This window comes from Phalaenopsis equestris, unplaced genomic scaffold (assembly GCF_001263595.1).
Source record: "Phalaenopsis equestris unplaced genomic scaffold, ASM126359v1 Scaffold000258, whole genome shotgun sequence".
NCBI classification, from domain to species: Eukaryota; Viridiplantae; Streptophyta; class Magnoliopsida; order Asparagales; family Orchidaceae; genus Phalaenopsis; species Phalaenopsis equestris.
In genome coordinates, this window is record NW_018164700.1 from 825,364 (window position 1) to 843,170 (window position 17,807).

The 17,807-nt window shown below is 36.2% G+C and overlaps 1 protein-coding gene and 1 long non-coding RNA gene across 2 annotated transcripts; both read left to right on the forward strand.

Moving 5' to 3' along the window:
- Window positions 1-646: 646 nt before the first annotated feature.
- Window positions 647-13,546, forward strand: LOC110024557. The gene is made up of 3 exons (XR_002294016.1): window positions 647-745; window positions 856-908; window positions 13,397-13,546. It is a non-coding gene; the product is annotated as an uncharacterized LOC110024557 (long non-coding RNA).
- A 787-nt stretch (window positions 13,547-14,333) lies between these two features.
- Window positions 14,334-16,745, forward strand: LOC110024508. Its single transcript, XM_020724520.1, has 2 exons — window positions 14,334-14,379; window positions 14,562-16,745. The coding sequence occupies exon 2, from the start codon at window positions 14,576-14,578 to the stop codon at window positions 16,670-16,672; it is 2,097 nt and encodes a 698-aa protein (XP_020580179.1). The 5' UTR covers window positions 14,334-14,379; window positions 14,562-14,575; the 3' UTR covers window positions 16,673-16,745.
- The last annotated feature ends 1,062 nt before the right edge of the window (window positions 16,746-17,807 follow it).

Here is a 17,807-nt window from a genome sequence, read left to right on the forward strand (position 1 = left end):
ATATATATATAATTGATTAGTGGTATTTCGAGCCAAAACGAGCCGAACACGAACGAACAGATATTGTTCGTGTTGTTTGTGTTCGACTCGTTAACTTAGCGAACGAGTTGAATACGAGTTTATTAACAAGCCGAACACCGAACACCGAACACGAGCCTTTTTGATAGCCCTAAGTGCATGAATGAATATTGTTCAATTTGAGTTTAATAGGCCTGCGGAGCCCACTTAGGACCTGGCTACCAACGCAATCGGTCTGGTCGGAGTAGGGCTTCTTCTCCGGCATTTGTACGTCCACATTTCGCAATATGTGACTGACAAATCAAAAATTGCGGAGCTTCGTGGAGGGAACAATTACCCAGAAGCTTTGTTCGGCGACAGAAATCGATGGCTTTGTGTTCCTGTTTCGGTCCATCCAAGGCACAGCGGGAGGCCGATCGCCTCGAGTCGGAAGACGCCCGCGCGAAGGCCGCTGAGGCCGCCCAAAAGAGGCGATTTTTCTTCTCTCATCTTGTCTTTTTCAGAAAACCATTATTTGATTTTGTGTTGCGCCATTGATAGGATTTTATGTTTTTGAATTGGGGTGCCTTGTTTTACTTTTCGGAGATTTTGATGTTGAGCTCATTCACGCCCTTGCGATTGCAGGCAGGAGCAGTTTGAAAAGTCGGCGGCAGGGAGAGCGTTCAAGGCGCAGATTGCAGCTGCCAAACAATCAAATTCCCCTTCCAAAGGGGAGCCGGTTCTCAAGGTGATTTTTTTCGTATGATTGACTGCGGTTATTTTGAAAATATGATGTGATGGAAGAGAGTTTCTTTTGCTGAATGAAAAAATTGTTTGTCTTGGTTGATATGTTTGCAGTGGCAGATAGGTTGATGCGGGACTTCTATTAACCGATGGATAAGCTCGCTTCTGTACGTGCTTTTATACTTTTTTCTTCTTAAATGCTGCTCGGAACAGCCAAGTTTGTTGTTTCATAGTTATAGTTAACCTGATTTTCTTGGGTTGCTGCTCTATTTCATGAAGCTTAGATTAAGTAGTACACTCCTTTCATCATTTGTGTTTGAATCATTCGGGTGTGTTCTCTAGTACATTATCATTCTTGTTATACTTTGTTATCTGACATACTTAAGAATAAAAAATATTGCGTTTTTGGTGCATCAGCTCGTCATATTGATCCTTCAGCGTTCCAGCTGATTCGGTCTTGCAAAAGAATTTTTTTAGTCATAACTTAGATTGGTCTATTTTTTCGTTTCACTTGATGCCATTTCTTGTTTGAAAGTTATAGCCAGAAAAACTGAAGAACTCTCCACCTCTCGTAGCTGCTCTTCAAGTTCAGTTTTTATCAACATCACTATAGTGAACCTTAGCCCTACTATTTTGGTTTTAATTTTTTGATGCTCTTTACCTATTCTTTTGAGTGATTTATAAAGTGTTAACTGATGGAAAATTGTCTTTTTATTCTTGTTAAATCCATGGCATTAAGTACTGGCTCGAGTGCTATTTATGTAAATATGAAAGTTTAGATGTGAGATATGTAAATACATAAGAATTGTTTGCTATGTATGTAAATGCCCCTATTTTACTTTAGTTTGTTAGCTTTTGTAATGAAATTCTTGCCTATGATTAGGATGACATATGACAACAAGATATTTTTTCGTTAGTGATCGCTGATGATGGTTTCTAATATGGGTGGCTTCTCAGGTTAAGTGGTCATGTTCAGTTTTCTTATTGGTATTTATAATTTATCCAATTGGCAGTGATGAATATGTATGTCCAACTAGATGAGTAGTATTTTTTCGTCTTTTGTTGGTGCAGCGAGAAATTTCTTTTCCCTTTTTATTCTTCCCTTTGTAGTTCCGGTTTTTTCTTAATTATTAGAGTGTGTCCGTCATAGATGATCAAGTTTTTATGAATTACTGTGCTTTTGGTAATATTCTTTAATGTAATTTTTGTGGAAGTTGTTGATGGGTTCCTATGAGTTTTGAGGAAATATATTTGGCAGATTTTTTCTTATTATGATTTATTGAAAGTTGGAAATTTAAATTAAACTTTTGAGGGGTAGCAGACTAGAAAACTAGTTTTCTATAAATAGGAAACTTTTAAAGCATATAAAAAAACGTTGGTTGAATATTTGTTCTCTTTCTAGTTTTTAATCTTATGAGTTTTAGCTGGATGTTTGATTATTTTAAGTGGGGAACATGTGTGACTATCGAACTATAGAAGAATTTATCTCATTGTACGGATGTACCTACAATATTTTTCTTATTCGGGTAATTTTATTCTTTTTATTCATTTCATTTACTACGTATCACGGTGGCAAAACCTTTAATACATACCAACTGACCTACGTCCTACTTGCGGAAAGAAGCACTGTAGTTGAAGGTGGGAAGCATACTATTATATATATATATATATATATATATATATATTTTTTTTTATATTTAAAGAAAAAGAGTAAATCGTGGCTCCCTACGTGTTAATAATAAAAGTGGTTACAAAGTTGGGAAGGGATAGTAGATCCCCATCTAAAAACAAAAAATACATCATAGATCTAGGGGTTCCACTGTCCACAGTACAACTCAACGCGAAAGAAAAACGGAAGTAAGTAAAGTAAGAAGGACATCCCAAAAGTACATGTAAACGAAAGTGTATACCAAAAGAAAAGTATACAAAAAAAAATACATGTATACCAAATCACATATCATCTGTATTGAAAGAGCGTCAAGAAAGAATTTGGGGCTTCTTGGTCTAGTGAGAAAAGCAACAAAAAAACATCAAACCCTGCAAGGATTAAAACGATCCTGTACTAAGAGAAAAGGTGTTTGCCACATAGTAAGAAGCTCCAAAAAGTAACTACCGCATGAATATAAAAAACTGGGTCTTAGAGATAAAAACTCAGCTCACAACCGTAGCAAATAATTGGAGCCATTGGCCTCCAATCTATAAGACACGAAAATTTGGAGCCATGGACCTCCAAAATATTAGTGGAATGATAATCTATTCAATTATAATTATAAGATCCGAAACACATGATATTTAGAAAGAGCCAAGGGCCTCCAATAAAAGAAGAGCATGAGACACTAAAAATGAGCCATGGGCCTTCAAATAAACTTGGTAGATCAGCAGAAAGAGCCTGAAATGACGAACATAAGTAATGTAAATAAAGTTAAGCCCATCTCCATAAAATAGCCAAAAACCGCCAGCTGCCCAACACATGAAAAGCAGAAAACGGGAAATAGAAACCAAAAAACCTTTAGTGCTTCCCCATAGTGAGAAATAAAAACCAAAAGAACCACCTCCAAAGTCATAACAAAACTGTAGAGTCCCCTATCTCCATAAAGGTGCTGAAACCGCCACTAACCCTATATAGGGAGAGCAACAAAGTATCCACACAACATTTAGAATTTCTCTCATAATGATAGATGAAAGCTAGCCGAAGATCCCCCATGAAACATAACATAGAAGCCAAACATCAAATGAGCCTGTTAAACTATCCTTCCCAAAACAAACCGTGGGGCCAATAATTGTACAGAAAAAATTTCATACATCTTCCTTAATGAACCACCAATACATCCCCATAAAAAAGCCATAGCCGCCAATACTCTATCATCCAGCCCGTAATAAAAAAAGAGGATTCAAAAAAGTTTCTTTTCTGCATGAAAGACACATATAAGACTAGCCTTCCTAACACCCGAAGGGGCAAAGCCCAAAGTGATAGTGAAATGAAACAACATAATAAACCATCATCTCCGGGGGGTAATGCCAACCAAGGCATCATTTAACTTTAGTTTAGAAATCCAATCCGCAGGAGTATTACGCTCTCTATAGGTCAAAGTGAAAAGGATTTGAAGCTGGTTGCTATGTATTTCATTATGTATACGGTGTAATAAACAAGTTATACTCCAAACCGGCTCAAAATTCTTGATGAGAATATTATATAAACATTTTGAGTCTGTCTCAATGATAACACTTTTGAAATTAAAAGAGACACTGACCTTTAAAGCCCACAGAGCATCATAACATTCAATCTCAAGTGGAATGGAGATAACAATTGATGAGGCAAAAAATGCATGACAAATCCCATAACAGTCTCTAAACAAACCACCTGCACAAGCAACCATATTAGACCAACTAGCACAATGTTGGCCTTAAAACACCTCGGTAAAGGTGGTAACCATATGACCAAAACAGGTCTCATCCTTCCCTCAGTATTAGAAATAGCTTTAGCATTATTTATAGCTCTAACGACTTTATAATAATTTGCCATAATGAAGGAAATCGTAGTAGCAGGAGAGGGGGGGCGGAGAGTGATGTTTATAATCGTTTCGAGCAAGCTAGATGAACTAGGCCAATACCCTGTTGTCTCCATCTTAGGGGGGAAAGAGGAAGTACCCTGCCAAGCCCCAAAAAGTTTATTTAAACTAAATGGACTAGGCCATCATATTCCAAGTAGCGCACCAACAATATTCCAAACTTGCCTAGCAAAACAACATTAAAAAAATAAATGTTGGGATGATCAAGCGTCACTCTTACATATATAGCATATAGAAGCCAACTTCAGCCCCTTTAGCTTTAGGATGTCATCAAGAGGCAAGAAGGAATGAAAATATCCCCGGAGGAAAGAGAAATGAAAGAGTGCCATATAGATGAGCTCCATTTCCATTTGTGAAAGCAGTTAATATTTTTATGTAACATTTTAGTTATAGAACCTGTAGAAAGAAATTTTCACCTAGGTTTATCTCTACCCCCATTGAGAATTGGGGTATTGGTGACAGAAGGAGCTAACTCTCCGACCAAGGATCTCAACCTATTAATATTCCAATCTCCACCATCACAAACATCAGAGACCAACAAGTTAGAAGTAGTATCAGAATGTGGAAGAGTGGTAAGGTCAGATGTGCCCCACTGATCATGCCAACAAGAGATTTTACCATCTCCAACTTCCCAAAAAATAAACTGAGTAGCAACAGTTCTAGCAAGGGTTATAGCCTTCTAAAGTTTAGAATCACTGTTTTCCAAGCCACAGTAGATGGGTGAGCAGTGTGACAATATTTATGATAAAGAAATTGTGCCCAAAGAGACTCCCTCATACAAAATTTAAACCAAAGCTTGTACATATCGATATCAACAATTTGTTGTAGAGTTTTAAAGCCAAGCCCTCTAGAAGACGGAGACATAGATACTCTCGCCCAATCAGCCCAAATTTTGCTCGAACCAGACCCAAGCCAAAGAAATTTGTTAAAAAGAATTTCAAGATTTTTCAAAGTGCTTTTCTTTGCCTTAATGACTTGCAAAGCATAAAGAGACAAACTGCTAAGAACACTTTTAAGCAAGGTGAGCCGTCCTCCATTAGAAAGAAAGATGTTTCTCCAATCAATTAATCCTTGATTTAATTTTAACTTTCACCTCATCAAGTTGATTTTGCTTCCTCCTGGCCATCAGAATATTCACCCCAAGATATTTAATAGGGAGATTGACAGTTTTACTACCAGTATAATCCGTGGCCCAATTTCTAATATGTTGAGGAACATGTTTGCGAAAATAAATAGAGCATTTAGATCTGTTGAAAAGGAGGCTAGAGGAGTTCTGAAAATCCTCTAAAATATTCATACTGACATTCTTACCAGTATTAGAAAATATAATAGTATCATCAACATAAGCAAGGTGACTAACCAAGATCTTCGATTTGTGAGAGTATTGTATGTGTGGGTGTTAGAGTTGTACTCGATTTATAAGCCGAGAGAAGTAGTCAAAAGCAATAGTGAACATAGTAGGAGAGAGCGGATCCCCTGCTTAATACCTCTGAAGGCTGGAAAATAACCATAAACCTTACTGTTAATAAACACACTATAGTGATTGGTCTCAAGCCACCTTTTGATGAGCATACAAAAGTCATTCTTGAACCCTTTAACGATCAATACTTTAAGAATGAAGTTTCAGCTAATTGTATCAAAAGCCTTCTTTATGTCAAGTCTGAGAACCATATCCCCCCCTGCATTTTTTATCAAGGTCCTCAATGATTTCCTGGGCCAGCAAAATATTATCAGTGATTTCCCTATCTTTGATGAACGCAGATTGCTGAGGGGATATAAGATGAGGGAGATGAGGTTGTAGTATGTTGACCAGAATTTTGCTTATGACCTTAGAGATAACCGAGGTAAGAGAGATAGGACGAAAGTTATCCCAGGTATTCTTGTCATTTGTTTTAGGAATAAGCACAATGGTATCAGAATTGAAATAATTACCCATATTTTCACCAAGAAAGAAACTTTGAATAGCAGAAATGACCTCTTTCTTAATAATACTCCACGAGTGCAAATAAAAAGAGGAGGAGAAACCATCAGGGCCAGCGGCTTTATTGGGGTTAATAGATTGAAAAACAAAGTAAATTTCAGATTCATCAGAGATGTGTGATAAGGTTAGGGAATTAATCAGGTCTCTATCCTCCAAAAAGAAAGTAGAATCAATAGATGTGGTGTGCACAGTAGATTGATATAGAGTAGTGAAATGATATACAACATTTTAACATTTTCACCTATTTCATCAATATTTGTGATTATGTCCCTATTAATATTTTTAAATTTCAGGATGCTATTGATGTTTCTTCTGTGCTTAAAAGTGACATGAAAATATTTAGTGTTACGGTCACCTGCTATAAAGAAATATCATTAGCCTTTTGTTGTAGAAGTCCCTCTTCCAAATTGATAGCAGGAAGGAGATCAAGCTGAGCTTTAGCCATAGAGTCAACCCAATCAGAAGTACAGACATCTTGTGCTTCCAATTGATCAACAACACTTTGTGCCTCATAAACTTTGTAGTGAACATTTCCAAAACCTGCAAGTTCCACTTTCTCAAATAAGCAGCAACCCTTTTATGAAGTTGTCATAGAATGTACCAAAGAGAGCCAACCATCTCAATCTTCTGCTGAACTAAGCTCAAAAAAGATTCATGAGTAGTCCAAATGTTTAAGAACTTAAAACGAGAGATAATATGTTTGTCATTAAAAGCCAAAGTCAACAAAATAGGTTTATAATCAGAGGAAGCAGATTTTAAGTGTTGAACATGCACGATGGGAAAGTGGCTTAAGAAAGAACCATTCCCCAAAAATCTATCCAGCCTTTGAAAGAGTAACCCTCTTCTCCAAGTGAAAGGGACACCAGCGTAACCAAAATCAAAAAGACCAACTTAAGATATATAATTACAAAATCTATTTATAAGAGCACTGTAGCATCGTCCACCACTTTTCTTTTCAGTAAACTTCATTGTCATGTTAAAGTCACCTCCACAAAACCAATTATCAGAAATGCAATGGCAGTTCCCATAATTTCAAGTTTGTGCCACAAAAGATATTTCTCCTGCAATAAAGAGCTAACCTAAACAAAAGTGGCCGAGCCAAAAGAATCTTCCATCTTATACTTAGGACAAATTGATCATCATCCTCCACAATGGAAAGAGTAACATTCTTTTTTCAGAAAATCCAGATTTCGTTGTTTCTGTTGAGAAAATGATGATAACTTTTGAAGTGGCTAAGAATTTTATTGGTATTAGCTGTTACCATAGGCTCAAGAATAGCGAAGATAGAGATTTTATTGACCCTACATAAGTGCTTCAATCTATAAAGGGAGGAAAAGTTAGTCACTCCCCTAATATTCTAGATCAAAATTTTAAACATGGTGTCTGGAGGCAATCCTATTAGAAGACCTAGTGGGATTGACAACCTGCCTCCATCAGAGTGATGTGTACTTTCTCGAGAAATACTTGGATCGTTTAGCTTCGCAAGTTCTATATATTTTTACCTTTCTTTCTGGAATGTCGCGGAACCTGCCATTCATTTTCCAGGTTGTTAGTTGCATCTTGAAGAGACACCTGCAGTAAAGTAGGGGAATTAGAGGCTAGAGTATCATGAGCAGAGACATTTTCAATAATTTGTCCTTGTATAGGAGGAATAAGAGTGTCGTGATTTGTATTATGAAGTGGGGGATCATCTTGAGCTTCTTGCACCTGTTGGTCAGCTGAGACATTAACATTAGCACTATCTTGCAAATGGGGAGGAGAAATATGTAATCCAGAAGTATCGTTAGAAATAACAGATGCACTAGGGATAATGCTAGCATTCTCAAAACAAGAAATGGATGTAGAGGCAAGAGTATTAGGTAAGGATACAGCATTGGTAGGGACATTATATATATATATATATATATATATATATATCTTTGCAAAAAATTGCTTCTACAATTCACAGAAGATGTGATTATGATGAACTTGGGATGCAAATGCTATTTTCTATAAAATTAATAAATAACAGAAAGAAGCAAATCGGGATCCATAACATGCTCTGCTTAATGAGAAAAACCAGAAATTTGACAAAAGCAGTAATAGTGTCGGTTGGTTCTTCAAAACATTGAACATAAATGTTACAATCTTAGCATTTGAAAAATAAGGTTTGATGTGAAATAACAGTTTTAAAAGCATAAAATAAGATATTTAGAGTAATCAATCCACTAATAAAAATGGCTCGTCAGACCTTTTTGTCTAATTCATTTCTCATCCATCGAGCTTTGCATTACTCAGGCCTTAAAAGGAATGAACAAATCATTGTAGAATTCTTGGATAAGTTTTTATATATAATATCAATCTCTTTCTCAAAAAAATCAGCTCTGACATAAGCTCTATAAATAATTTTTGATTGCATTAGCTACCTCACCAACACTTTTTATCATCATAACAATTATATATATATATATATATATTTTATGTTCTCCTACTCTCTCTTCTATTAAGCTTCAAGGGTCTATTGGTTGGCATCCACGATATTAAGTCCCCTCAGGTCGGGGGTTCAAATTCCCTTTGGCACAGTTGGCCTTAAGGAGGTGGTACTCAAATTGTTAAAATATTATTTTTTGAGTCACTTTTAAAGTGATTTATTTTTTATATTACTGAGACTTTATTTGCTCATTATTTTCCTTGGATTATTCTCGTTTTATTTAGCTTAAAAGATTTGCTACTTTATTTTTTGTGCTGAGATTGTGCGTACAATTGAGCTTGAGAAATAGGGTACTTATTATTTCTGTTAGTCTGATGATTACATAAACATTAAAATTTATTCTTTAGAGATATTGGTAAAATGGTTATTATTATTATTTTTTGTTTAATCAGACTTCATTTACTTTTTATTTCTCTTGCATTTTTATCGTCATTACAGATGATATGGAAACAATTTAAGGGCTGTTGAAAGAAACATGGAACACACTATTTACAGAATGCGGCAACACTGCCTGCCTTCAGCTACAGTTCTTCTTTCTGCAACTAGGACGTAGAACTATAAGAGCAAAAATGGAGATTTTTTTCAAAAGGGGCATTTACATGCATGCCACCCAATTTATATGTATCTACATATCTTAGATCTAAAATTTGCTTACATTTGTGCCCCCTAATTTTTTCATATCACATCAAAATATTATTATTTTAACTTTTGAAAGGTGAAATGCACCTTTTCATATATAGGTCAGCACAGCAGAAGAGACAACCTGCAAACTGTAACTACTTGAATCCGTATCACGGTCTCAAAACCTGTAATGCAGAATACTAGAATCCAAAACCTGTAGTACGGAATACTAGAATCCTCCTACTGCTCTATAACTAGACACGATTGTACCCACTATGTGTGTACTGAATATAGAGAGACATCCACATAGCCTTATACTTCTCTGCTTCTACTTGCTCAATTACTGCTATCGTCATTCCCTTTAAGCCCAAGCTGATTCGATCTCCACCCAGCAAACTCGTTGCTATGCTATAATTAAAGTTGTTATTAGTCTTTGTTAAGTAGTCTCTGCAGCCTACTTTTATCTTCTTAAAATCCTTTCTTCAACAATGACCAACTCCCAGACTTTTGAAACACATGGATCTTCCTCTCTAGCCAATGAAAATCACAATAATTCCTCCCTCAGTCAAATTTATTATGAGCAATATAAAAAACCTTACTCGATAATTATCCAAATTGGTTCAGGTCACAAAAAGTTTTTATCGCCAATGGATTCTTAGGGTTCCTAGATAGCAAGACTTTATGCCCTTCCAAATTCATTACTAATACAGTTGATTCTCCAACGATAATTACTCAATAGACAACCTAGGTCCTGATTGATTAGAATTTGAACGTTGCACTATACTCAATCATTTCCCCTGCTATTCTACCTAGAATACTATTGTAAAGCTATTTCAAGATACCAACATATCCCGGATTATTCAGATAAAAAATGAGCTCCACCACCTATCTATGAACAACAATCTTTGACTTAATGTCCTTCAAATGTCAAAACTTTGATAGATAATATTTCTGTTGTATCTCGATCAAGAGGATATCATCACAGACTTCAATGGCTTACTCACAGGGTATCAAGCATTAAAGATTACTATTTGCACTCCTATGCAACGGGAAAATGGAACAAAATCCCAATCTTCAGTTGGCTCTCACAGCTTCTCATGGCTGTCACACTAATTCTACCAGGGATCGTGGTAGAACTCAACACTCCACCTCATGGTCTAAAGGAGGTCTATCTCAATCCAAATCTCCAGTAATATGTCAGATTTCTAATAAGTTTGATCGCTCAGCCATTGCTTGCCTGTCCCATCCGAACCTGGATTATATTCCTCCCAAACAGGCATTGCAAACCACAACACCTACCTGGGCACTGGATTCGTGAGCTATAAGAGACCTTACTTCTGATTTCAACCAACTCTAGGTCACTATCCGAACGAATGGCTCTGAGCATGTTTTGGTTGGCAATGGACAATCAGTTCAAATCAAACATGCAGGAAATGGTATTCCCCCTAATCGTAAGCTTCTTCTGCCTAAAATCTAGCATGCATCATCCCTTCTGTCGTAATCTCATATCCTTGCATAAGCTCGTAACTGGTAACAATGTTGCAATCCTATTTGATCCCGTTGGATTCCTGATTTTTGATCCACAGAGGCGGCAAATTTTGCTTCGGGGCAGCAGCTCGGAAGGACTATATCCGATCATTCCATCCATTGCTCTCACCCAAGCTCTTGCTACCTCTATATAGCTATCTATAACATTGCACAAAAGGCATGGACATCACAACTAAGACACACTAGATATCCTATCTAAGACACAATGCCCTCTCGGCATAGCAACAATAACTTCTTCATGTAATAGCTGTAACTGTAACAGAAGTCATAAAAGACCATTTCATCCCACTTCTTTACATATGTACTCACGTCTACAACTTATAGCTGCAAATGTATGGGGTTCATCCCAAATATTGTCTAATCAAGGCTATTGGTACTATATTGAATTCATTGATGATTTATCTAGGTTATGCTGGTTATTTGCTATGACTCACAAGTCTGAAACAACTCACAAATGTATTTTGTTCATCAAAATGATTGACGCCCAATTTATTACCTCCATATGAATATTAAGATCCGATCAAAGTGGTGAATACAATAGCTCACTTCTAAAAAAATTCCTTAGACAATGAGATAATTTGCCGATTATATTGTAAATACACTCGAGAAAAAATGGAGTTGCAATGCATAAGCATCACCACTTTATTTAAACTGCACTAACACTTTTTTAAGATGCCCCTATTCAACTCAATTTCTAGTTTGATGCGCTAATAACAGCAATATGCCTTAATAACTGTATATCATCCAAAAATACTTACTCGGTATTTCGGTATGAGCTACTATACAATCATCCACGAACTTATTCCCATCTCAGGATATTTGGATACTATGTTTATCTATAGCTGAAACCACAAACACCACATAAACCAGCACCCCGCTCAACTCCCGGCATCTTCATTGGTTTCACTTCGACTCATAAAAGAATTCAAATGTTACAACCCCCAGTCAGAAAAGACCATATCTCTCACCATGTTGTCTTTAATAAACATTTCCTTCCATCTAGTTACACCACGTACAAACCACCATATCAAGCCTCACAACTACACAATCCCTTACTACTTATACCAACCTCTATAAAACAAATCAATTTAGCGCCTCCTCTGGGTAGCACATAGCCTCACACAAATACCACATAACTCAACATCCCAGTCATCTGCAATACACACACAATAGCATAATCCTCTCCAAGCTACCATAGCAGAGACACACACTTGCTATAAATATGCCTCATCCAATGCTAACCACATCCAAAATTGGGAAACTCAAACTATCCAAAAACTTATCCTCTCTCACCAGCTGTAGTATCCTCAAGAAGCTAAGTCTGCTCACTGGCAAAAAGCAATGAATGAGGAATTCTTTGCTCTCTGTGCTTAGGGTATTTAAGTATTAGTCCAACCTCCACCACATAAACCAGTTCTTGGCTGTTGATGAACATATCAAACATTACCTCCATTCTAGATTTGATTTGCCCTACTTCCCTTTTCAATCTCTCTTTCAATACATCCACTTTCTTTGTTGTCATCTCTTCATGATCTTGCTGTGATACCAATTTGATATGCCCCTGAGCCAAAAACAGCGAACAAATTGCAAAAAAATAAACGGGAAAACTTACATTAGGGCTAATTTTACTAATATCCAAGCAGACAAATAAGATACAAGAATGATCTATAATTTGAGAGGTAGATTGGCTTTCCACAAACCCTAGATGTCATTATGAGCAAACAAACAAAAGAGAAAACTGCAAGAAAATAAAAATTGAAGCAAACCCTAGCCACATAGCCCTAATAGATCCCCTCCAAGGTCATCTCAAACTTTCTCCTCAAAACTCCCTTTATTTCCCCTTCTCATGTACGTGATTAAGGCCGCGGTCCACTCAGATGCTGGAATCATCCACATGGCTGGGTTTGGTTGGCCAAGACCGGTCCCTCTTGTACTGGTGTATATGCAGCAGCCGGCAGAGCTGGCATATCAACACCAACCAATAAAATTATACAGTGATAATATCTCAACAACGAAAATCACAAACAATCTTATCTTTCACGCTCACACTAAACACATTGATATAGATTACCATCTTATTCTGATCACATTCAATCCTGATAACTCAGAATTCCTTGTATCATTACACAGGACCAATTTTCAGACAATTTTACCAAACCTCTGGCAAAACAACACTTCAACTTGCTGAAATCCAAGCTTCAGATTCTTTTTGGAGAACCATTATAAAATTGTTGGGGGTAATAACCATAGCATAAGCACAGCAGAATAGACAACATACAGACTGTAACAACCTGGAATATCAGAATACTAGAACCTTCCTACTTCTCTATAAATAATACTTGTGTTATTGGCTCTTTATTCTTTATTGAATTTCTTGCATTGCGATGATTTATGCAGCTTTTGGGCAATAATTTTCTGTAGTTATGAGCGATTATGGTATGAATTCTCATCATTTTTTGCCTGTAGGTTGGAGAATGGAGTGCAGTAGCTGGGATAGTATAATGAGCTCTGTATACAAGTTTGAAGAGATTATATATATAGCTTGTTAAATAGTATATTACAATGTATCTGTATGTATGCTTTTGATGTCTGTTAAGTTCATGAATTACTAAACTATTAACTTTGTAATTACAAGATTACATTTTTTTGGGGAAAATTTACATACATACCACTAATTCTTAAATGTATATTGAACGCCTAAACTTCAATTTTTACATGTATGCCACCTTATGCATGAAAATGTATCATTTATTTTATTTTTTTAAACAGTGGTATTTCTAAAGTGGTATAAAAGATTTGGGTCGGTATAAATGTAAAAATTAAAGTTTGGATGATAGATATTTAAATAAATAGGAATTGGGTTGTATGTATGTAAATGAGCCCCCTTTTTTTATATTTCATTGCTTATAATATAATTATATGAGCTTAAATGCATGTAAAGGCTGCATTTATATTTGCAGTAAACACAGCTGAAGAGTAATCTTCATAATATTAAAATTGGTTTATCAAGACGGCTCAGTGGAAAATTTAGTTTTTGCCAATAAAATTTGGGAAAATATATATTAATTTATTTATTTTTTGGGTAAGTATTTGTGTACAATTTAAAAAAAAAATTAATTTAATTCAAATCCTAATAATTTGAATCTGAAATCTGAAAATTAGTAGTGAACTGCTTCCATTTCAAACCTGATGCCATTAAATTCAGACAATTTTAATTAAATTATTTCTTATTTTTTCATTAAATTATATTTGCAATCCCTTGCCCTGCGTTGAAGTAAGGTAACAAAACTCTTTATGCCTTTCTTCCTGCAAAACTAAATCAATGAATGTCTTTTGCTTTATGCTCTTGCTTCTAGTCGGCATATAACAGGCTAGTGGGACTCCTCAATCACACACTATTTGCATTCTCTTTAGCTCTTGATGCTTCTTTCTTGTGTGGTTCTGATTAGGTGAGTCCCCAATAATTTATGTATAGATCAAGATTGGCTTATGTTATAGATTATTTATTCAACAGTATTGATTTTTAAAATTTTCTTTACCAAGAATAGTCAAATAGTTTGAACTACTTGATCATCCAAAATGATTGTAGCTGATTCACTATTTATTAATATTTCAAATTTCTTGTAAGCAGAGCAATAGGAAGCAATGGACATTCCCGAAAAATACAAGAAATTATGGGGGGAGTGGGATATCCGGGTGTTGATTTTGATCAGCCTCTTGATCCAAGTCATTCTCATTTTCCTCGGCCGCCTGAGAAAAACTTCAACTTCGACATGGATTCGAATGTTAGTTTGGAGTAGCTACTTGCTCGCTGATTGGGTCGCAGATTACGCCCTCGGCCAACTAAGCAATAACATGGATGATTCCTCCCCTAGCAACCCAATCATCGCCTTTTGGGCTCCCTTCCTCATCCTCCACCTCGGCGGTCCCGACACCATCACAGCATACTCCATGGAAGATAATGAGCTGTGGGCTCGCCATCTTCTCGGCCTTAGCTATGAACTCATCATTGCTTTCTATGTCCTCTTGCGCTCCCTCCCCAACACTCATCTTCTTGTCCCCACCCTCTTGATATTCTTAGTAGCCATCATAAAATATATGGAGCGCTCCTACTCACTTTATAGAGCAAGCACTGAAAGCTTTCGCAGCTCCATCGGCTCCTCTGCCAAACAACTGCCAACAGATATTTCTTCAGCCACATCAAAAATGGAAGATTTGAACGCATTGAAAACAACATTTGAATTATATTCTTCTTGCAGGCCTTTCTTCGTCGATGTTATTCCACGTGTTGAGGTGTATGAGGCAACTGGAAATTTGGTCAAGGAAATGACGACGAAGGAGGTTTTGAAAATGACAGCCTTGGAGCTTAGTTTCGCTTATGATGAGCTTTACACAAAGGCAGTTGTAAATCATTCCAGAACTGGGCGCGTTCTTAGAGCTCTTTGCTCCATTTGCATTTTGATGGCTTTCTTGCTATATGTATTGGCACCAAAAGATAGTTTTGATAAACTAGACGTGGCCATCACCTATGTCCTACTTGGGACCTCTATAATCCTCGATGCCATGGCTTTTGTCATGTTATTATTCTCAGATTGGATGGTGGTATCTCTCTTAAATATCAAAAAGTTAAGCCATTGGACTGAGCTGCTAGCTTTGCACATCGTCAAAATTAAGAGCATGTGGTTTAAGAGAAGGTATTGGTCGAGAGAGATGCCTCAATTGAATCTATTTAGTAATTGCCTGAAGATTCTTGCAACAAGAGAAACTCTTCGACGAAGAATGATAAACTGGATTGAAGAAAAGTTGAGCTTAGTGCAAGAGACAAAGTTGTTCTCGAGCTGGACCAGTGGCTTTGAAACTTACACCTTGTGCACGGCAAAACCGATACAAGCAACTGAAGAGCTTCAGGAGACCATTGCTACATTTGCACAAGCACGTCTCCATATATCGTGGGATAAATTTAATGAACCTGCAGGTCTTTCTGCTCTTCGAGAAGTAACAAGTGCCCCTGCTTGGACTATCCCAACATTTGTTAAACTTGTAGAGGGATTGTCACTTGATCAACAAGTTCTATTATGGCACATCACTACTGAGCTTTGCTTCCACTGGAAGTCAAACTCTTTACATCCCCTGCATCCTCAACAACCAGAGATTGAAGTAGAGGATAACAACACAAGAGAAATGAAGAGAATCTCCTCAGAGATGGAAGCTTGCACATACTTATCAAACTACATGATGCACATGGTGCTAATGAGACCAGAGATGATGTCTACCATGGGAGGAGCAAGCCCACTAGTGTTTTGGCATGCGTGTTATGATATGGTTCAATTCATTCGCAAAAATGATGGTGATCATCACTTGTTAACATCAAATGCCAAAGTCGATCAAATATGCAGGATGATGATGACTACTCCCATAGAGTGGATTAGATATTCATCTCTATTTGAGATAGCACGAGCGCTTGCCCATATGGTGCTTATTATTGAGGAAGAAGAAAGATGGCAAGTTGTGACCACTGCTTGGGTGGAGCTTCTAATGCAAGGAGCAAAAACTACCAGAGCAAGCATGCATGTTAAGCAGCTAAGCAAAGGAGGTGAGCTCTTAACTTTCATTTGGCTTCTCACCAAGCATGTGGGGATGGTTGATTCATTAGATATTGGAGCTTATATGACGGGTGGTGCGCTTCAGATGGCCATACAACTCTTACCTATGATCGAACTTTACTTGCATAACCAACAATAAGTATTATGTTATTTGTTCTTCTTAAAAACTTATGTTTAACATGGTTATTGATTTCATAACCCATATATTTAACTCCCATTAATGTCTCAACTGATCTAATAATTCTTAAGTTATACATGAAAATAAAATAAATTATTTTTGGTTGAAACTTAGAAGGGTTGTAAGTTAGATCAAAGTTGATGCTAGTGAAATCTAAACTTATTAGCATGAGAAATTATATAACTAGAAAAATAAACCTGGTTCCTTACCAAATAAAGTCTAATTTGTATTCTTATGTCAAGCTTTTCGGGAGTACTCTAATAAAATATGTTAATTTCTTATACTAAATTTTACAATGAATGTAAAATACTTCCAAGAACTGTTGATGTTAAATTATTTGCAATCTCTCTATGAAAGTAGTTGATGACAATTATTTTTAATATCTTTAAATTAAACTTTTGTTGTGCTTTATAGTTACTAGTATTACAAAATTAAGTGGTTTTTATTCTAAATCATTCTCTTCTCACCTTTCTCAAACCCAAGCATTCTCACAAATAGTACCTTTGATGTACATTATCTTGATTAAACAAAATGACTTTGCTAGAAATTTATTGATCATATCATAAACATGTAGATATTTACTCTTTTGGGAATGTTTTTGACATATTGAGCATTAGATTATATGTGTATGACACATCCTTACATAATCTCTTAGCATTCTTTGTGAGCTTTTATATCTACATCTTTTTATGAGACAACAAATATTATTTTTGGCTTGTAGAACAATAGATTTTTATTACTTAAGATCGCTTTGCGCTCTTTTATCTGTATTTTTTTATCTTTAACTTTTCATATATGACCTCAAATATCTTTCTCGAAATACATCCTCTCATAACCTTGAGCGACTAAATTTCTCTCATCTCACTATAGGAAATACTCCTTTCACTGGTTGAAAAATCACCTGATAATATCATGAATTTAAGTTAGTATTGAAGATCATAGGCTTAATCTGGCCGAAAATTTCAGCCGATAAAACTCTCATCAGGCACAATTTATCTGTTGAAAGATTGAACCGTTAAATTCACCGACCGAACTTATAGCTGCTCAACCATGACCAACCATGCAACTAATTTGTAGCTGATAATTACTTAGTGGC

Bases quoted from the DNA above. Each gene is read 5' to 3' on its own strand.
- LOC110024508 (XM_020724520.1), top strand. From the start codon at position 14,576: ATGGACATTCCCGAAAAATACAAGAAATTATGGGGGGAGTGGGATATC.